General features: G+C 58.0%; 1 protein-coding gene across 2 annotated transcripts; it reads left to right on the top strand.

Moving 5' to 3' along the window:
- Positions 1-1,850: 1,850 nt before the first annotated feature.
- Positions 1,851-18,629, top strand: RARA (retinoic acid receptor alpha). 2 transcript variants are annotated; one of them, XM_025362832.1, is made up of 8 exons: positions 1,851-2,355; positions 9,102-9,250; positions 10,562-10,703; positions 12,809-12,969; positions 13,250-13,426; positions 15,292-15,496; positions 16,242-16,400; positions 16,987-18,629. In XM_025362832.1, exons 1-8 carry the CDS (start codon positions 1,923-1,925, stop codon positions 17,202-17,204), a joined length of 1,644 nt encoding a protein of 547 aa, XP_025218617.1. In that variant the 5' UTR covers positions 1,851-1,922; the 3' UTR covers positions 17,205-18,629. The 2 variants fall into 2 exon arrangements, with proteins under 2 accessions (XP_025218617.1, XP_025218618.1); XM_025362833.1 differs by lacking the exon at positions 1,851-2,355 and adding an exon at positions 2,737-3,604.
- Positions 18,630-21,550: the final 2,921 nt, after the last annotated feature.

Genomic DNA, 21,550 nt, shown 5'->3' with positions numbered 1-21,550 from the left:
TGGCACTGGGCCTCATGATTTCCTGTTTGTTGTCCCCTCCAGATGGGGTTGGGGAAAGGAGGGGGCCCTGCCTGGCACAAGTGGGGGCCAGTTCAGCCCACACCTGCTGAGGGCTTACTAAATGCAAAGCCCTGAGAAGGAGCTGAGGGAGGGATAAGGCTGAGCAGGATGGGGCCCCAGGCCTGCAGACAGCTGCCACCGGAGGCCCCCAACCCCAGCTGCGGGCCAGAGCCTTCTTTGTTTCCCACTTCTCCCACTGCCCCAGGACACTGTGTTCTGCTCTGACCTGCCCCATGACCTTGCTGTTGCCCAGAACGGGCCTCTTGCCCTAACTTCTCTCCAGCTCCGGAAATCCTATCTATCCTTCAAGGAACATCTTGAATACCGCCTCTTCCCAGAAATCTTCACAGATGTTCCCCCTTCCTTGCCACACTCTGCCTCCCTACTTAGAATGCTTCTGCGTCCTTATTTATTTTTTAACAACACTCATCTCTCTACCATGAAGTTGCTTCTCCCGTTCCTGCCATGAGCTGTAACCATTTGGGACATCTTTTCCTGACCACAAGGTCTTTGATGGCAGGGACAGAGTCTTAAGTCCCTTAGCACCTTGCAGCTGTGAGCACAGGGCCTTGCTCCATCATTTGAAAGATCCCGAGGGCATAGAAGCACTCCGTCCTCTTCCCCATTAGTCTCATCCACTGTCAAGATTTGCATACCTGCCCCCAGATCCCAGCGTTCCATCTGCAGCCCTGACTGCACTTCAGGGCCCCACACCCACCTGTCCAGCAGCCTAGTGCACTTCTCTGCTTTGCAGTCTCAGAAACTTCATTGATGCATAAGCCACACACAAGTCTCTTTGCTTCCTCTTTTCCCATACCCCCCTACCCCACCCCCGCATGTTGAGTGTACCACCTTTAAAATATCTATTGAATCCACCTTCCTCTGTCCATCAGCACTTCTAGTTTCCTAGGCCAAGTCGCCCTTGTCTGCTGCCTGGACTGCTGCAGTAGCTTTTACCTGGTCTCTCTTGCCCTCCTATAATCCATTCTTCACACAACTGCTGGAAAGATCTTTTCACACTGTAAATCTGATCTTACCTTTCCTTTGCTTGGAACCTTTCTATGGCTTTTCCTTGCATTTAGGATAAAATCCAAAAGTCTTATTGAGGCCTATAAGCCCCCCTGGTCTGGCCTGAGCCCACCTCTGCAGCCTGATCTTATGTACCTTTTCCTTTTGAATTTTATGCTCCATCATCCTAGCCTTCTGCCAGTTCCTTCGTGAACGCACCAACTTCTGTAACCCCAGGGCCTTTGCACAGACTCACCCTTTAACTGGAACTACACTCCTTTCTATTCTTTGCCCGATTAACTTATAAACTTTCTCTTACGTTAGGTCTGTTTTATTTGAGTTCTTCCCTAATTTAGTTCAACCTAAATTAGATACCTATGTTAATTCTCCAGAGCATAATACCATTTATCTCAGTTTGCAATTGTGTGTGTATATAGTGATTATTTGCCTAATGGCTGTTGCTCCCTAAGGTCTACAAGGGCACGTTCCCCAGGGTGTCCACATGGAAAGTGCTCAGAAAAATACCTTGAATCAGCCTAGCTTGGTAAGAACATGGGCTTTGGCAGCAGGAAGTTCAAATACCTGCTCTACTCTTTATTATTAGTAATGTGATCTTGGACAACCCACATAGCCTTGCTAAGACCTGTTTTATTTGTAAAACTTATCTCTTGGAGTTGCTGTGAGGATAAAATGACAACATATATAAAGAGCCAGGCTTCTTCTAGAAGAATATCCTTGGGTAGCATGTACATTTCCACCCTTCCTTTTAGAGAGTGGGGGTATCCCCTCTTTCTAGGGACCTGCCCAAGCTAGGTCTTTCTTCCAGTGGAACGTGCATCCCGAGGGTTTCCAGGATGAAGCAGTCAACTGGAAGGCGACAGCTCCTCCTCTTCTCTTCTCTCTCCAGAGCTGGACAGTGCACCAGGGGCCGATACTGGTTCCCCAGCTGGGAGACACCCTGGGCGGGGCTTTGCTCGCCGGAAGCACGCAGAGCGTGGGGAGGACAGCCCTCTCTGCTTGTGTTTGTGCCAACAGCACCCGCGCTGCCGCGTCGGGTTCCGGCGGCCGTAGTCACACATGATGTCACAGACAATGACACAAGCCGGTGTCTCATTCCGACACAGCGTCCGAGCTGCACAATGTCACACCCGGGTGCCAAACACTTGGCCCCGCGCGCCCCGGCCCTACGCCTCCCGCCGCCGCTCTCCGCGTCTCCCGGGGAGGTGGCCCGGTCCGGCCGGGCAGGGGGCTGGCGGGCGAGCCCCGCGGGTGATGTCACGGGCAGCGGTGGGTGGGTCACTCGGAGGTGAGGCGCCGCCAGGCGAGTTCAGCGAGAGTTCAGCCGCATTGCATTAGGCAAATGAGGCCCGGCTTGGGTGGGGGTGTGTGTTAAGGGGAGGATACCAGGACCACCCCCCTCTTCCCCGCCCCACCACCTCCTCCACCACGGCATCGCTCGGCCAGGGACTGACCAAACCTTGGGGGAGCCTGGGAGCCGGAACTGGGACAAGGGAAGACGCCCGTCTCTCTTCCGTCCTTGTCCCCCCCGCAGCCCCCTCCTCTCCCTGTACTCGGCCTCCCTCTGTACTCTGTGTACTCCTCCTCTGGTACCTTTCCTCCTTCTCCTCTCCTGTCCTCCCCCTTCCCAGGCTGCCCCTACTCGCCTGTCCACATGCCGCCTCTCCCTCTAGGTTCCCTGCGTTTCTCCCACTGCAGCCGGACCCGCTGGGAATGGGTTAAGCCAGGGGCGGTGCCTGGACGGGGCGGGGCGGAGGCAAGGGGGTGGTACCCGGAGGGGAGGGGGCGCGTAGAGCTGGGGTGGGGGGGCCGTGGCGCGCACCACCGGAGACCGAGCGAGCCGCCGGCTGCCCCTGGCCTGGCGGAGGTGGAACCGCGCGGGATCCCCACCCCCACCCGGAATCCTCGCCACGGAGAATCCCTGGAGAAGCCCCGGATCCCCGGCGGGGAGGAGGAAGTGCTCGTTGACCCCCGCCCCGCGCTGATCCCGCCCCCGGCCTGCGGACTTGGGGAGCCGCGGTACTCTGCCTCGGACGCCACGAGACTCTAGACGGGAGTCCCCTCGAGGTGAAGCCGCTGAGTTCCCGGGCCCCGCCAGGCTTCTCTGGGAGAGCCGAGGGACCCCCGCTCCCAGCACACACAACTTCCCAGCTTTTCACCGGGACTGGCGGAGCGGCCGGCGGACTTAGACGCGGGGACTTAAGGGCAGGGGGCGCCCCCCTGCCTGGGTCACCAGTCGGGGCGAGGGGACGTCTCCTCGCCCCCAGCTGCTTTGCTCGGATGGCGCCGCCGGCTGAGTGACGGGGGCGGCGCACAGGACTTCCCAGCTCGGACCTCTTGCCTTCGAGGGGGAAGATGTACGAGAGTGTAGAAGTGGGGGGTCCCGCCCCTAACCCCTTCCTAGTGGTGGATTTTTATAACCAGAACCGGGCCTGTTTGCTCCCAGAGAAGGGGCTCCCCGCCCCGGGTCCGTACTCCACCCCGCTCCGGACTCCGCTTTGGAATGGCTCAAACCACTGTACGTACCGGCCTCTCCCTCTGCTGTTGTAGGGGGTGGGAGTGGGCGGTAGGGCTTCCACTACTACTCGGGCGTGAGAGTCCCGGGGTGCAGTGAAGGTCTTGTCTTTCTCTACCTTTCACTTAATCCATGTTGCCCTTGCTGGACAACTGAACCCTGCCCCCAGCACTCCCCTCCCCAGTAACCCTGAGTGCAATTTCTGTTAGATTAGGGCTGAGAAACTTTGAGGGTTCCTTCTTTCAAGAAACATTCCTTCATCTCTTGTTTCACTTCTTCCGGGAGAAATGAAGCCCAAGCCCCTTGCCCCCAGTTTATATCTTCTTGCCTGGAATCCAGTAGCTTCACAGCAGGCTGGAGGGTGGGGTAAAGGTCCTGTCTGTGTGGGTTTGTCTGCTCCCGGGGGAGGGGCCGCCTCCCCAGATCCCACACTTGCCAAAGCCCGAGGGAAAGCCCCTTCCTGAGCGACAGCTGCTGCCCCCAGCCCTTGCTCTTGCGTCATTAGAGTGGGTGTCAGGGGAGCCCTCGATATCTTTGGTATTGACAGTGGGGTGTGGCAGAAAGGGGCAACTTCATCAGACACCCGTCTGCCACCCAAACCTTCCATCTTGGCAAGGGGCACTGGGTCCTTGTGGGAGTGTTGTCCTGGCCCCAGACACTTGGCTGTCATCTTTGAGGCTTTCATCCGCAGGAGTGGAGGGGAGAAGCTGCTCTGGTGAGAAGAATCCTTCTCCCCCTAATCCTAATCCGGTTTGTTCTCTGGGGGATGAGTTTGTTTTTGTGGGTCTGGGGCTGCTCTGGAAATGAGGACTGCATTCCTTCCCAGCTCCGCCACCAAGTCCTTTTGTTACCCTGACTTCACTTGGGGATAGGGCCAGGTCCTGGGCTGTCCCTTCCTAAGAGGGGCACTGATGAGAATCCTAGCATCCTGGCAGCCTGGTCACCTGCCCTTCTTGTTGCCCCCTGCCTGGGTGCAAGCTCCTCTGGGAGGAAGGGCTCTGTGCACACGCAGGAGCTCGGCGCACCAGGGTGTACACCTGGGCATTTTCCTGCACAGCTGTGAGGCAGTGTACACTGGGTGGGCGGGAGCAGGCGCAAGGTGGGTTATTGTTAGATAGCTCAGGTTTCTTCCCCTACTGGGCTTTGGGCTCTTCACTGGAGGGGAAGCTCTTCCCTGGAGGATCTCCCACCTTCCCAGACCTGCTGCCTCCCTCCTGCCTGCCAGGGAGGAGGGGTGGAGTGAGTCTCGAGGGGGCCTGGCAGATTGGAGAAGGTTGAAGGGCAAAGGACTTACCCCATCTGAAGCCCCTCTTGCTGGGAGAAGAGAGACCTGAGATGGACAGACAGCCCACCTCTGCCCTCCCAGAGCCACCTCTATCCCAGCTTTTCCTATTGTCCTGCCCCCGACCTTTGCCTCCAGGGCTGAATCTGCTGTGTGGCTGTAGACACAGGAGGGAGGGTATCGACCGACCGTTGACTTTGGAGGAAGAGAGAGTGAGAGGATGACTCTAGGACCCTTTTTCTCATTCTCCCAGTGCTGGAGCAAGACCCCCCTCGCCTAGGGGGATAGTTGGGGCAGGGCTGCCAGAGTCACCCCTTCCACTGCCTTGGCCACCTTCTCCAGAGGGCTGGAGAGAAGCTGGGATCTGAGACCTTGGGCTCCAGCCCTTGTCTCTTCATAGCCCATGGGAATAGCTCAGCTCTTCCTGGCCCAGAACTGGAGGGGGAGGAGGATCACAGAGAGTAGGACAGGCAGTGTACTGGTGAGCCTTGCTTCCCCTAAACCACTGGACATGGGGAAGTGGAGACCTGTCCCCACACCCGTGCTGGGGTGGGGTAGTAGACCTAGAGACCTGGGCTCCCAGTTCCCATAGTCTGAGCGTGGGTGTGCATGTAAGTCAGTGAGGTCTCAGTGGACTCGGGTCCTGAGGCTGTGGGGCTGGCAGTGATGGGGGTCTGGGGGCTTGCCTTGAAGCACAGGAAGGACCTGGAGTCTGAGGGTGGCAACTAGACTCCATCTAGAATATGTGGGGCCAACGCCCCCACCTTGGAAGGGACCCCTTGGGTGTGTGGAAGCCCTCTGGTGACTGGAGCCGCCTCCAGCCCCCTCTTGGGGAATGCTCCACTCCCCTTCACTGCCACTGAAGGTGGGAAGAGCAGGTTGGCTGTGGGAGGAGGTGGCCTCCTGGGTTCTGCAGGGCCCTAGGGACCTTGCCTCCCTCCCCAGAGCCCCTATTTCGGTGCATTAGAGGACAAGGGGGGTGTACAGGATGTGGCTCCCCATCTGTCTCCCACCAATCTCCGCCACTCACACCTCCGCCCGCTCCCAGACGTCCAAGAATGTGAAGCACGTGGATGCCCGTAGTTGGGGGAGGGGGAGATGCTTATCAGGCGGCCGCTGGGCTAGGGGCCTTCTTCCGCTGCTGCGGTACAACCAGAGCTACCCTCGCCTCTCCCCGGGAGGAGGAAGGGCGGTACAGAGGGCCCTACGCCCCCTCCCCAACCGTCCCCAGGGGCTGCGAGGGGAGCTGCGGAGGAGCGGGCGCCAGCTGGATTGGGAGGGGAGCCGCTGGCCGGGGGCCCGGCTGATTTCCTGCTGATCTCCTCCAGGAAACCGGCCCCTTGTGCGGGCCTGCGAACGGCTCGGGGGCGTGGGGAATCCGGAGTGGAGCGCTCTGCGCCGCCCGCCCTACCAGAATGGGGAGCGAGGGAGGGGCACCCTGGCAGCGTCGGCGGGAGGGGACGCCTGGCTTCCTAGGTCAGTTCCAGTCCTCTGTGGGGCGCTGGAACTTTGAGCTGAGAAGGTGTGGTTCTCTAGCCTGAGTCCTTTTGCAGGAAGAGGAGAGATTGGTGGGCTGGGCCTCTGGGGAGGGAGGTCAGCAGGGAGGGGCCAGGCCCGGGCAATCCCTCCCGCGTTGGTGTCCCTCCCGGCCCCACCTGTGTGTGCAGGGAGTTATGGCTGTGTCCTAACTCTTGCAGAGGTTGTGAGGATTCCGGAGTCCCCCACACCTCCGCCTTGATCCTTGTACCTCACCTCCTTGGGTTGCTGGCTGGAGGCCTGGGGAGGTGGGGCCTCGAGCTCTGGGCTCAAAGGGCAGAGCAGGGAAACCTCAGAGCTGGGTTACCTGGGTGACAGGTGGGGATGTGCTGGAGGGTAGGGGGCAGGCTATGTTACAGCCTCCAAGGCAGCCAAGCTGCCATTGGGTAGGCTAAAAGGAGGCCTTGCCTAGCCTAAACTGTAGTCCTCGCCTCTGGTCATCTCTCCCATTCTGCCAAAAAATGATTTTAAAAAGCACATTCTTTCAGTTCCGTAAACACCCTCTGTTGGACTTTGCTTTAGCTCCACGTTTTTATGGGTCTTTACCCTCTGGTCTGTCCCAGGCCTTGGAGCTGTTTACCCCTCATTCTGGTATCCCCCATGACTCCCCATATCCTAGCTCCCCTCCTGACACCCCACTCTGTGCCCCAAACCTCCCTCAGTCCTTTCTCCCTTTCCAGTCTGTTTCATTTTAAAAGTGGGGCCTTGGGAGAGGCGGGGCCCAGGGCGAACGGTGGATTAGGAGGGGTGGGGAGGTCGGTGCCTTCTTCCTCTGCTGGTTGGAGTGCTCACCGAGATTCTAGACCATGGTCCCCCCAGCCCTCCACATACCCCCTTGCCCTTGATCCCCCTCCCCCCGCCAGTCTGGATTGTCTATTGTTACTGCTTTTACGTCTTGGAAAAAGTTAGCACAACAAAGGGCTCCTTTGTGGCTCACCCCTTCTGCCTCCTGGCCTCACCCAGGCCCCCCAACCCCCCCCCCCCCAGCAGCTGTTCTCAGGCCTCTCAGCCTGTCTGATTTGCTTGTCTGGCCTGGGGAGAATGAGGTGGGAGAAAACCAGGCCAGGGCAGTTGGTGTTGGGGTGAGGAGCAGACGGGGGTGGGGAGGGGGGCGGGCAGGGGGAGACGGGGGGAGGCCAGGAGAGAATCTACTGGGCTGGGGGCAGTGTGGGCATCAACTGTCCCATTGCCGCAGGCTGGTCTCAGGGCAGGGAAGGGGATGAGGGGCCATAGCAGTGCTGGTCAGCCAGGCTGGCCAGGAAGTGGTGCCCAGGTACTACTAAGAGCCAGGAAAGCCCTGCCAAGGTTGTTGGCCTAGTTCCCTGTCATCAGCCGCCTAGTAGCTCCCCCTGTGTCTGCAGGTAAGGGCAGAGGGTGGTAGCACAGAGTCAGCCCCTGGTGTTCCCATGCTTCCTTCCCCTGTGCCCCAACTTTAGGGCCATGTGATTTGGGGCCATGTGACTCATGTCTGTAAGGTGCCTGGGCTAGGCGCTGTGGGCACCTTTAAATGCCAGCCAGTCTCATGTGCTGGAGTTTGGGGTAGGGCTCGGTAGGACTGTGGAATATGGGAGGAGGCAGGGATCTGTCTACTTGGGGAGGCATCCTCATCCATCCTTGGCCCTGGACAAGTGGACTTGAACGTGGTAGGCCTCAGGACGATGCTGGGTGGCCCCTTGGGAATCTGGGATTGCCTCAGTCATAGTTCTTATCTTGCACCCAACACCCTTAGCTGCCCAGGCTTTGGACACAGATAGCCCCTGCCCAACCCAGCCCTGTTCTGCCTACAGTGATGGGTGGCATGGAGCCAGGCACTGGGGAGGATTTGGCCAGTGAGGGCTGCCCCTGCTGTCTGGGTCACCCCTCCTGGCTGCCCTCTTGGAGCTGAATAACAGAAGGGGAGGGGTACTAACCCGGACATGGTATTGAGGCCAGACAGACAGAGCATTGATGGGAACAGACCCCCTTTGTCATGCCGTCTCTCCCCAGATGGGGGGTACCCAGAATGATGGGATTCTGGGGCCCCGGGGACTCTTCTCCCTGTATTCAGGGTGTCTCCCTGCCTATCTCAGGGAGACACCTCCTGCTCTGCCCAGCATTTGTGACTCTTGTTTGCACCCCCTGCCTTGGGTCCCTGGCCCTGGGATTGTTTGGGTGGAGGAGGGGCTGTGGCTGCTGGCAGAATGGGGTGGAGGGGGGAGCGGAAGCAGAGGGGGCGGGGGAGTGGCCAGCTTTGAATATCCTGTTGACCCCAGTTTCCTCTGCCCCCGGCTTGTGTCCTCTTCCCTCCCTCCTCTTCAAGCCTTAACTCCTTCCTAACTCGGGGGGAGAACGGGGCCAGGCCGCCCAGGGGGGGCAAGAGCTTTAGAATCAGGGTGACCCCCACCCCTACTCCCCAAGCACAGTCACGGCACACATACAAATCTGATGGTTTATCATTGTCTCTTTGTGGTTTTGAAGGTGTGGGTCCTAGGAATCCGGAGGAGTGATGGGGCGCTGGAGGCTTCATTGGCAGCCTCCTTCCCTGAGTCTGGCTGGGGAGTCCCAGTTTTCTTAAGACTTGAATCCTGCCAGCAGTGGTGAGGCTGGGAGAGGCTCTTAGGAGGGACTGTGAGGCAGGGTGGAGCTTGGCACTAAGGATGGCGGCCTAGGTCTCTAACTGCCCCTCCCCTCTTCTCTCTCTAGCCATTGAGACCCAGAGCAGCAGTTCTGAAGAGATAGTGCCCAGCCCTCCCTCGCCGCCCCCTCTACCCCGCATCTACAAGCCTTGCTTTGTCTGTCAGGACAAGTCCTCAGGCTACCACTATGGGGTCAGCGCCTGTGAGGGCTGCAAGGTGAGTTGAAGGGGTCATTGGGAAGGACAGCTTGATGAGGTCAGTGGGATATCCCCACTTCCGTGTCCTGGGAGTGTGCAGTTGGGGTGGGGGGTGTCCCTGAAGTTGCTGCTGTTGTTTTTCTGTGGAAGTTGGCAACAAGCAGGGACACCTACCATAGGTCCTGCTCCATAAATGTGCAGGGCTCCCTCAAACCAGAGGTCCCCTCCTGCCTCAGCTCCTTTCCCTTTCTCCATCCTCCAGCTGGCAGGGCGTATGCCTGCTCTGCCACCGCTGCCCAGGTTGCCATGGTGAGCTGGCTGCCGACTGGCTCTTGGCTGGGGACCCAGGAGGCCTCCCTCGGCGGCCCTGCCTGAACCTCACCATGGCAGCCTGGCAGGAGGCAGTTAGGAGCAGGCACCGTGCCTTGGCTTCCCCTTCAGGTGCCCGGGCTGTGGGCTCCCCGGTGTCTGGCTGAATTTCCCCACCCTCACGTTAGGTGCCAGGGTACAGGTGTACCCGGTCCTTAGCAGCCCTGTGCCCAGCTTCTCCTCCTTTCCCCGGGGCCTGAGCCTCTGTGTGCGTTTCTTCCTCCAGATACTGGGGCTCAGAATCTGCACAGGTTTGGGCCTTGCAGCTCTGGGCTGCTCTTCAGCCTGGAGTAGCTATCCCCAGGTGTGGGACAGAGGGCAAGGGCAAAGCGCAAGGCCTCAGGCTGTGTGTCTGCCTGTCCTGTCTGGTTGTTCCTGGTCTCTTCTTCCTCTGTCCGCCTGTCTCTCTGGTCAGCCTGTATGTGGAGCCCCTGGCCAGCCTGGGTTTGTCTGTGACGGGCCGGCGCACGCCTGTCTCGGTGAACTCGCATCTTTCTGCCTTGCTCCTGAGTGCATGTGTGTGTTCGCCTCCGTTTCTCTGGCCAGCCCGTGTATCTGCCTCCTGGCCTCTTCGGGCTTGTCTTCTCTTCCTGTGTTCTGAGTTCAGGGCTGTGGGTTCCAGATTCCTGGCTGTTTCCCAGTTAGCCCCATGTCTTCCTCTTTCTGACTCACCAGCAGCCCTGAGGTCCTTTCCCTGGAAGGGAGGAGTCAGATGTGTGCTGTGGGTTGGGGGAAGACTCCTGCCCATCCTGCGGCGTTGAGGCGGGTACTGGGATTCTCCTGAGGAGGATCCTTGTAGGTGAATCATTCTCCCCAGCTTTTCTGGCCTGCTCAGGTAGGCGATGGGCAAAGGCTTGGGGGTAGCAGCTGGCCTGGCCCTCCTCCCCTAGACTGAGACTATAGCCAGGCACTGCTGCCACTGTGGGTGTGGACAACCTGACTCCCTCCCCTCCATACCCAGGGCTTCTTCCGCCGCAGCATCCAGAAGAACATGGTGTACACGTGTCACCGGGACAAGAACTGCATCATCAACAAGGTGACCCGGAACCGCTGCCAGTACTGCCGACTGCAGAAGTGCTTCGAAGTGGGCATGTCCAAGGAGTGTGAGTGCCATGGGGCAAGAGCCGAGTCCCGCCTGAGCTGGGGCCTCAGGTGCTCCTAAAGACCAAGGGAGCAGGGCTCTGTGGATGTGTGTGCACATGCATGAACACGCATGCCGTGGTGTGCGGGCTCACGGTTGAGGATGGTTTGTGTGTAGCTGCAAGGACCTGTTTGCGAGTCTGGCTGGCTGTGTGTGCATGGGCAGGTCTGTGCTGCAGGACTGTGTGTGTGTAACCGTTCCTGTTTCTGCGCGTCTGGCTGTGTGTGCATGGCCAGGTCTGTGCTCCAGGACTGTGTGTGTGTAACCGTTCCTGTTTCTGTGCGTCTGGCTGTGTGTGCATGGGCAGGTCTGTGCTGCAGGACCGTGTGTGTGTAACTGTTCCTGTTTCTGCGTGTCTGGCTGTGTGTGCTTTTGCGCATGTGTGCATGTGTGCTTGCTCCAGGATGGCTTTCTTCCAGGCCTTGCTTGGCTTTGGGGTGGGGCTCAGAGGCATAGTTAGTCCCTTCTGATTGTGAGTCTTAGGGGAGGGGCTTGAATTCTGAGGGGTGCTTGGCTGGACTTATGTGTGTATGGGGGGGTGGAGGGGCTGGCACAAGGATCCAGAAGCCATTGTCTAGTTAAGCCTGGGATCCAGAGTTGGAAGAAAGAATTGGGACTTCTCAGATCCCAGAGGAAACGGGGTTTCCACTTTGGGCTCAGCTGAGGCCTGATGGAGGGAGGGAAGGAAAGGCTGGACAGGGAGACCCTCTTGTGTTGAATCATGGGTGTTGCCCTGGTGACCGGTGATTGATGATGTCAGAGATAAATGACGCTGACAGACGCCTCCTTGTCTGCGTGGCCGTTGCCATGGAGCCTGAGCCTTGGGGGATGGGATGGGGGAGGGGGCTGCAGGACCCCCAGCCCTTTGTGGGGAGGGTAGTGGGGAGAGGGCACGGGTGAGATGGTTCTGACTGTTGGACGAAGAGCCCCGGACAGGAAAGGAGGGGACTGGAGTGTCCTGCCACAGGAGGCTGGGGTGCCTTGTCCTGAGCCAGGAAGTGATGGGTCCTGCTGCAAGAGTGGGTGACAACTCGAACCCTTCGCTTAAGGGCTGTCACCTCCTCTTCCCTCTGTTTGTGCCACCTTCTGCTCTTTTCATGGCAGAAGGACCAGGGTGGGGACCCCGTCTCCCTCCCACCAACTCCCCTTCTCCCTCCCACCGCCAACTCCCCCTCTCCCGGCTGCTCTGTGCCCCGGAGCTGAGCAGCTGCCATTTCAATAGAATTAAAGCTTCCGAATGATAAACGTCTTGTCACAGCTGCAATTTTCTCTTCCCAAATTATCCCCCCACTCTCCCTCTCCCTCTCCCTTCTCTCCCCTGCACTTTATTGAATTTGCAGAATCGACATGAGTGATCTCCAAATTATGCCAGCTACCCCCTCCTCGCTACCCCCTCCCTGAGCCCCTCCCCTACCCTCCCTTCCTCCCGCGTCAGCAGCCACCACCACCAGCCCTGTGAGTGATTGTGTGTCTGGGATAATCGGCTGGTAACGACCCCATCGCTTCTTTAAAGCCGAGTGGTGTGTGTGGCTCAGCGCCCCTGGTGATTTGTCAGCTCCCCAGCTAATGGGCCAAGAGATTCTCCCTGCCGGGCCCCCCACTCTCAGGCTGGGGAGCCCTACTCCCCACTTGCCCCAGGAGCTGCTCAGAGCCAGTCCCAAGGGACCCCCAGGGAGACTGCAGCTGGGAGGGCTGGGTGAGTGGAGGTGGGAGAAGGACCTTCCTGGGGAAAGAGGAGGCAGAGCACCCAGGAGGGAGACACCGGCGCCTGGAGTGTGAGCTGGAGTAGACGCGTAGGGGACAGCACTCGGCTGGCTGCGGGGGTGTGTGTGCAGGGCCACAGCTGTGCTCATAGGGCTTCTGGGGCCAAACTTGCTGTGTGGGTTGGGTGGGCATGGAGGGCTGGAGTGCGTGGCGATGCCTTGCCTGCCTGTGAATGCGTGCTGTGTGCGCGTGCTTACAAGCCGGGGTGACCTCCTCAGCAGCTGGCGGCTCTCTGTCAGGCTGGGGGTGGATGAGGCCCTGAGCAGCCTGCAGCTGCCCTCTAACCCCCTCTGCCCTCCACAGCTGTGAGAAATGACCGAAACAAGAAGAAGAAGGAGGTGCCCAAGCCCGAGTGCTCCGAGAGCTACACGCTGACGCCGGAGGTGGGGGAGCTCATTGAGAAGGTGCGCAAAGCGCACCAGGAAACCTTCCCTGCCCTCTGCCAGCTGGGCAAATACACTACGGTATGGCTTTCCCCTGGCCTACAGGGAGGGATGTGCCCTGGGCCGCAGGACCAGGACGGGCCCCTCTCAGACACCCCTTCTTGTGCCAGGCATTTCCTCCTCCCCCCTGGCTGGATCTCTGCGTCCTTCCCTTTCCCTCTCTTCTCCCTCCCGCTGCTGCCTCTTCCTAAGGAGCTCCCAGGAAGTGAAGGCTAGGTAGAGGGCAGGCCTGTGGGGGCTGGAGCCAGGCCGAGAAGGGGTGCCATAGAGAAGAAGGCCCTCACTCTCCCTCCTCCCCCAGAACAACAGCTCAGAACAACGTGTCTCTCTGGACATTGACCTCTGGGACAAGTTCAGTGAACTCTCCACCAAGTGCATCATTAAGACTGTGGAGTTCGCCAAGCAGCTGCCCGGCTTCACCACCCTCACCATCGCCGACCAGATCACCCTCCTCAAGGCTGCCTGCCTGGACATCCTGGTGAGGGTCTGCACTCTGTCCCCCAGGCACTGCCCCTGTGTCCTGGGTAGATGGCCTTCCAGCCAGACAGCCACCCTCCTACATGTCTGTCTGCAGTCAACCTGTCCAAATGCCCACCGTCCAAATGTCAGCCGTTCCTCTTCCCATGTGTCCACCTGTCCACTCATCTCCCCGTCCACTCAGCCACCTAGCAGCCAGATGTGCAGGAGCTCACCTGTTCACCCACACACATATCCATCCATCCATCCATCTATCCATCCACTCATCCTTCCATCCATCCATCCATCCATCCATCCATCCATCCATCCATCCATCCATCCATCCATCCATCCATCCATCCAGTTAGCCAGCAATAAAGATTCACCTAGGAGCCAGGCGCAGTGGCTCATACCTGTAATCCCAGCACTTTGGGAGACCAAGTGAGGCAGGAGGATCGCTTGAGGCTGGAAGTTCAAGACCACCCTGGGCAACATAGTGAGACCTTGTTTCTGCAAAAAATTAGAAAGATTCACCTAGGATCCTCTGGCCAGTGTTCGAACTGGGTGTCAGGAACCCAGTGGTGAACGCGCCACCATCCCCACTCTTGAAAACCTTCCATGTGAGGCAAGAGATAAGTCAACAGAGGTTGCAAAACTGTGATCAATGCTACCTGGAGATGGGGGGAGGGCTCATGACTGCTTGGACCTGAAGGATGGTGTCTCAGAGGAGGTGACATCTAGGGGTTTGTAGAGGGGGAGGTAAGAGGGTAACCCTAACTCAGGAGCAGGAAGTGAAAGACTTGCTGCTGTGAGGCCGTGCTGAGCTCAGGGGACTGCCGGGCACTCAGTGAGCCCGAGGGTGGACTGGGCTGGAGGCTGGATGCAGGGGGTGGGGGCAGGAAGAGGCAGTGGGAACTGCCAAAGCCTAGGCTGGAGGGAGCGCTCTCCTTCCGGCTCTCCCTGACAAGGGCTCAGTCCACCTGTTCCCTTTTGGTCACCTCCAGGGTGGGGAACCTGGGATTTGACGAGGCTATCATTTCCTTTTATTTTTTTCTTTTTTGAGACGGAGTTTCACTCTTGTCACCCAGGCTGGAGTGCAGTAGTACGATCTCGGCTCACTGCAGCCTGCCACCGCTGCCTTAAGCAATTCTCCTGCCTCAGCCTCCTGAGTAGCTGGGATTACAGGTGCCCGCCACCACGCCCGGCTAATTTTTGTATTTTTAGTAGAGACGGGGTTTCACCATGTTGGCCAGGCCGGTCTCAAACTCCTGACCTCAGGTGATCCACCCATCTCGGCCTCCCAAAGTGTTGGGATTACAGGTGTGAGCCATGGCGCCTGGCGGACTGTCATTTCCCTGTGGATGCCTCTGAATGTTGAGGCGGGTGATGAGTGGGAGGTTTAGATTGTGCTGCCTGCAGGGGCTCTCATCCCCACGCCCTGGATGCAGGAGGCGCGGTCTGGGTTCCTGCAACATAGTTCAAGCCAATACACGTTTACTGAGCACCTGTTGTGTGCCCCATCCTGGGAGCTGTAGGCAGCAGCCCAGTGTTCCTAAATTCTCTGCATGGAGGCAGGATGACCTGGACCTGCACTGTCCAGCACAGTAGCTGCTTGCCACATGTGACTATTTAAATTTAAATTAATTAAAATTAAACTCAATTCAGTTCCTCAATTGCATTAGCCACATTTCAAGTACTCGATAGACGCATGTGGCTGGTGGCTGAGGTATTGGATGGTGCAGACATAGAACCTTTCCATCATTGTAGAAAATTCTATCAGACAGCGTTGCTCTGGCCGCCTGCCAGGTGGTCCTCTGGGAGTGCTGGTGCCGAGTGCTCGGAGTGGGTGGGGTTCAGTCCCTGAACCTGTGCATCCTCTGCACCCAGATCCTGCGGATCTGCACGCGGTACACACCCGAGCAGGACACCATGACCTTCTCGGACGGGCTGACCCTGAACCGGACCCAGATGCACAACGCTGGCTTCGGCCCCCTCACCGACCTGGTCTTTGCCTTCGCCAACCAGCTGCTGCCCCTGGAGATGGATGATGCGGAGACGGGGCTGCTCAGCGCCATCTGCCTCATCTGCGGAGGTGGGCAGGGGCCGGGGTCTAGGGGCTGGGCCTGGGGCAGGAGTGTAGCCCCGGAGTCTTCCAGGGAACTCTTTCAGGCCGCCTCTTGTCAGGCCTCTCTAGAGGGCAGGATCTGGTCTGCAGCTACACAGCAAGGGGGCCATGTTCGGCCTGGACTCCTGTTCCTGATTTCTGGGCAACACCCCTTCTAGGGAGTGTTTGAGGGTTTGAGGGTCGGACCTCCCAGGGTCACTTCCTGGCTGATGCATGAGCCTGAGCAGGTTGCTGAACTTCTCTGGGCCTCCATTTCTGTACAGTGGGGGCAGGAACGGTCTCTAGCTCATGAGGTTGATGGGAGGATTACGGTGGTAACACCCTGTGCAGGTGCCAGAGCGAGCTCCAGTGCATGTTAGTTGCTATTTTATTGTGATTTCTGCCATTTCATCTGGTTTCCAGAATGACAGGTGGGAGTGGGAGCCTGCCTGGGAACCCTCTCCCTGCTTGGGGATGACACTGCCCATTTGGGGTCCCATCCCATGAACTGGGCTCATAGGGAGGGTTTGGGGCACCCCGCCACCCTCAGCCCGTTGCTCCCTTTTAAGGGGCTCTGTCCCCTGCAGCAGCAGAGACCCCGTGCCCTGCCCTGTGTGGGGAGGCGCCTGCGAGCTGTCCTCTTCCATGGCCTGGGCAGGCACGCCCCCCGGTGGCCGAGGCTGGGGGTGCAGCTGTGTTCCCAGCTGCTCAGGGGGTGGCTCTGCTTCCTCAGACCGCCAGGACCTGGAGCAGCCTGACCGTGTGGACATGCTGCAGGAGCCGCTGCTGGAGGCGCTAAAGGTCTACGTGCGAAAGCGGAGGCCCAGCCGCCCCCACATGTTCCCCAAGATGCTGATGAAGATCACTGACCTGCGAAGCATCAGCGCCAAGGGTGAGGCTCCCAGACCTGGAGGGGTGCCGGCCCTCAACGCCTGGCCCAGGCCCCCACATCCAAGCCAGCACCCTGTGTGTTTGTGCCAGGAGAATACCACACCTGTCCCCATCTGTGTCTAGGCCGAGGTCCCCTAGTGACTCCACTGTCCCCTAGTGACCTGCCTGTGTCACTCACCTTGTGGTAGTTCAGATCATGGTTCTGGAACCAGACACATGGGTGTGTGTCCTTGTGCGGGTCACTTAACAGCTCCGAGCTGCAGTTTCCCTTCTGAGGGGCAGGGATAACGATAGTGTTGACAGAGGAGTCAGGATAATCCCTAGCGCACAGCATAGAGGAAGGCAGGACTTGGTGTCCAGCCCAGGCTGGCAGTCTGGCCTTGGAACCAGAGTTCAGGACCACTTTGCCCCGTTGCCACCAGCCTCTGGACTTGGGGGCTAAGAGAGCTGGCTCGTGTCAAAGAACTGAATCCCAAGAAAGAGCTAGTATCAGTAGTATTGATCTTCCCACCTGGAGCCAGGCTTGCTGGGGCCGGGGGTGGGAGGGCTGGCCCGGTGTGCTGACCTCTGCCCCTCCTTTCCCGCAGGGGCTGAGCGGGTGATCACGCTGAAGATGGAGATCCCGGGCTCCATGCCGCCTCTCATCCAGGAAATGCTGGAGAACTCAGAGGGCCTGGACACTCTGAGCGGACAGCCGGGGGGTGGGGGGCGGGACGGGGGTGGTCTGGCCCCCCCGCCAGGCAGCTGTAGCCCCAGCCTCAGCCCCAGCTCCAACAGAAGCAGCCCGGCCACCCACTCCCCGTGATCGCCCGCGCCACATGGACACAACCCTCGCCCTCCGCCCCGGCTTTTCTCTGCCTTTCTACCGACCATGTGACCCCTGCCAGCCCTGCCCCCACCTGTCCTCCTGGGCAGCACTGGGGACCTTCCCTGGGGGACAGGGAGGGAGGAGGCAGCAACTCCTTGGACAGAGGCCTGGGCCCTCAGTGGACTGCCTGCTCCCACAGCCTGGGCTGACGTCAGAGGCCGAGGCCGGGAACTGAGTGAGGCCCTGGTCCCGGGTCTCAGGATGGGTCCCCTGGGGGCCTCGTGTTCATCAGGACACCCCTCTGCCCAGCTCACCACATCTTCATCACCAGCAAACGCCAGGACTTGGCTCCCCCATCCTCAGAACTCACAAGCCATTGCTCCCCAGCTGGGGAACCTCAGCCTCCCCCCTGCCTTGGTTGGTGACAGAGGGGGTGGGACAGGGGCGGGGGGTTCCCCCTGTACATACCCTGCCGTACCAACCCCAGGTATTAATTCTCGCTGGTTTTGTTTTTATTTTAATTTTTTTGGTTTTGATTTTTTTTAATAAGAATTTTCATTTTAAGCACATTTATACTGAAGGAATTTGTGCTGTGTATTGGGGGGAGCTGGATCCAGAGCTGGAGGGGGTGGGTCCGGGGGAGGGAGTGGCTCGGAAGGGGCCCCCACTCTCCTTTTGTGTCCCTGTGCCCCCCAGTTCTCCTCCTCAGCCTTTTCCTCCTCAGTTTTCTCTTTAAAACTGTGAAGTACTAACTTTCCAAGGCCTGCCTTCCCCTCCCTCACGCTGGAGAAGCTGCCAGCCCCTTTCTCCTTCTGCCTGACCACTGGGTGTGGACGGTGTGGGGTAGCCCTGGAAGGACAGGCTCCTGGCCTTGGCAATTGCCTGCACCCACCATGAGCCATGGAGCAGGGGCCGAGCAGGGGCCCCGGGACACACGGAGTTTTCACAGACCCAGCTCCCCGGCAGAGCTGCCTCCCGTCAGGGCCCACATCATCCAGGCCTCCCAGCCCCCACTGTGAAGGGGCTGGCCAGGGGCTTGAGCTGCCCCCACCCCCAGCCTCAGCCACCAGCACCCCCACAGGGCCCCGAGACACACCCACACACATGCGTGCGCGCACACAGACACACACACACACACACACTGGACAGTAGATGGGCCGACACACACTTGGCCTGAGTTCCTCCATTTCCCTGGCCTGCCCCCCACCTCCCCCCGTCCCATCCCCGTGCCCCCTCCTTACCCCGCAGGACGGGCCTACAGGGGGTCTTCCCTCACCCCTGCACCCCTGGCTGGGGGAGCCGGCTCTGCCCTGACCTCCACCAGGGGTTGGGGCCCTTCCCCTGGAGCCCGTGGGTGCACCTGTTACTGTTGGGCTTTCCACTGAGATCTACTGGATAAAGAATAAAGTTCTATTTATTCTACACATGCCTCCAGCCTTGCTGCCTCCACCCCCTCTTCTTGGCGTCTGGGCTGGGGGCTCAGAATGGGTTTCCTCATGTACCCTGGGCCTGTGATGGTCAGGAATGAACACTGGGGCCAAGGGGCTGGCCAGGGCACCCTTCCAAGCTGCCTTCTGAGGCTTACCTTGTGCTGGGGTCTTTGGAGATGCTGAGAAGGAGAAGGTCCTGCCCCTTGGGAAGCCCTCAGTCTGGAGATCCCCACTGCCCATGTCAAGGAGCCCCAGTCTGGGAGTGGGAGGGGAGAGGAGAAAAGCTGCCCCCACCTTCAGGGAACCCCCAGTCTGAGGGAGGAAGCCGGACCCACCCCTAGACATTCCTGGTCCTTAGGAAGCCAGAGGCTGGGTCCAGCCTTGACCATCACAGCAGCAATGACAGATGGCACAGGAGCTGGGGTCAGGGACTCATATAAACCTAACAAGAGGCCAGACACAGTGGTTCACGCCTGTAATTCCAGCACTTTGGGAGGCTGTGGGCGGATCACTTGAGGTCAGGAGTTCAAAACCAGCCTGGCCAACATGGTGAAACGCCGTCTCTACTAAAAATACAAAAAAAATTAGCTGGGCGTGGTGGTGGGCGCCTGTAATCCCAGCTATTCGGGAGGCTGAGGCAGAACCTGGGAGGCGGAGGTTGCAGTGAGCCGAGATCGCGCCACTGCACTCCACCCTGGGCGACAGAGCAGGATTCCATCTCAAAAAAGAGAAAGAAAGGGGGGAGAGAGAGAGAAGAAGAAGAAAAGAGAGAGGAGAGAAAAAAAAGGAAAGAAGAAAGAAAAGAAAGAAGAAGAAAGAAAGGAAGGAAGAAGAAAAAGAAGAAAAGAAAGAAACCTAACAAGAACACAGGATTGGGATGGAAGCTTAGGAGCCCAGCCCTCTGCCTCCAAGTGGTGTGGGGGTCTGGAGGGGGTGGGGTAAGGCAAAGGGTTCCTTCTGCTAGGGGTTGCCTGCCATTTCTACGTTAACCACTAGGTGGCGGCAGCGCCTTGCTTGACTCAACGGCCGCGCCAGGCTGGAGGCAACCGTGTGGACCGAGGCGCTTTTCCTCCAGTAAATATTTTCTAACATCTTTGAGTCTGAAATGATATTTAACATACTGTACCTGTACAAGTGATTTCACAAATCAATATGTTGTCACAACCGTATCATAAAGGATAAATTGAGGGGCAGTGCTATGTGTTTCAATACATTAATGCTTGCCCCTCTTTTGAATGACTACATTTAAATTTAAAAGAAGAAGGTTGGAAGCCATTCTGTACAAGAAGCCCAGGAACATTAAAGAGCATGGGTGGATGTTGGGATAAAAATAGACATGTTTGATTTATAATAAAACTATGCAAAAAAAAATAAAACTATGCAAACAAACAAAAAGTCCAAAAAAAGCCCAAAACATTACATGTAATGTTTTACATGTAAAATGAGATTTGGGCCCAGGTTTTTCACTTATGCCAATGTCCAGTGGGACATTCTAAAGTTGTGTCTGAGGCCAGGTGCAGTGGCTCATGCCTGTAATCCTAGCACTTTGGGAGGCAGAGGCTGGCGGATCACTTGAGTCCTGGAGTTCAAGACCAGCCTGGGCAACATGATGAAACCCTGTCTCTACAAAAAAAAATACAAAAATTAGCCTAGCCTGGCAGTGTGCATCTGTGGTCCCAGCTACTTAGGCGGGCTCAAGTGGGAGAGTTGCTGGATCCCTGGAGGTTGAGGCTGCCGTGATAACACCACTGCAGTCTAGTCTGGGCAACAGACGGAGACCTGTCTCAAAAAATAAAAATAAAAATAAAAAAGTTGTGCCTGGCAGGTTTTTATTTTGAGAGGATATCTGGACGTCCATAGCCCTTGCCTACTAAATGCCAATGGGGTCCCCCATCATTGTGAAAACAAAGCAGTGGCCCCCACATTTACAAAGTGCCCGTTGGGGTAGCGCCTTTGCTGTTGGGAACCCCTCTTGGGGTTGTTCTCAGTGCTCGACAGTTCACTGTTGTCGAGCAGAGTTGCTCAGCGTCAGCACCAATATGAAGATCTGAGCCAGGGTGTGGGGGCTGTCCTGTGCATTGCAGGATGCTAAGCAACATCTCCAACCTTCCGCCCGTGAAACCCTACTGGTGCTTCTCCCCCACCCCAGCTGTAACAACCAAATATGTCTCCAGACATTGCTAAATGTCCCCTTAGGGGACAAAATCACCCCCAGTTGAGATCCACTGCTGTGGAGTATGGTCCTCCAGGGCTGATGTGCTTTGCACTGAGCCAGGGCCCATCCTCCGCAGGGAGACTGAGCCAGAGGAAGGTGACCGGATGTCCCCTGGGCAGGGCTGCAACAGGCTTGACAGGCCTATGGGAGTGCAGGGCAGAGGCCCTGAACCAGGCCTGGGGCAGGGCTCAGACGCCTTCCAGGAAGAAGTGGCCCCTCTCAGCTAAGTCTCTTTTTAATTTAATTTAATTTATTTTGAGACGGAGTCTCCCGCTGTAGCCCAGGCTGGAGTGCAGGGGCACTATCTCGGCTCATTGCTAAATCTCTAGAGGAAAGAATTGGCTAGGTGGGTGCAGATTTGGAAGAATGAAAAAAAGAATGTAAACTATCTCCTTAATACTTTTTATTTTTTATTTATTTTTTTTTTTTTTTTGAGACGGAGTCTCGCTCTGCCGCCCAGGCTGGAGTGCAGTGGCCGGATCTCTGCTCACTGCAAGCTCCGCCTCCCGGGTTCACGCCATTCTCCTGCCTCAGCCTCCCGAGTAGCTGGGACTACAGGCGCCCGCCACCACGCCCAGCCAGTTTTTTTTTTTTGTATTTTTTTAGTAGAGACGGGGTTTCACCATGTTAGCCAGGATGGTCTCGATCTCCTGACCTCGTGATCCGCCCGTCTTGGCCTCCCAAAGTGCTGGGATTAC

This window comes from Theropithecus gelada, chromosome 16 (assembly GCF_003255815.1).
Source record: "Theropithecus gelada isolate Dixy chromosome 16, Tgel_1.0, whole genome shotgun sequence".
NCBI classification, from domain to species: Eukaryota; Metazoa; Chordata; class Mammalia; order Primates; family Cercopithecidae; genus Theropithecus; species Theropithecus gelada.
Note: the sequence above shows the minus strand (reverse complement) of the source record. Positions and strands in the feature narration are given on the sequence as shown.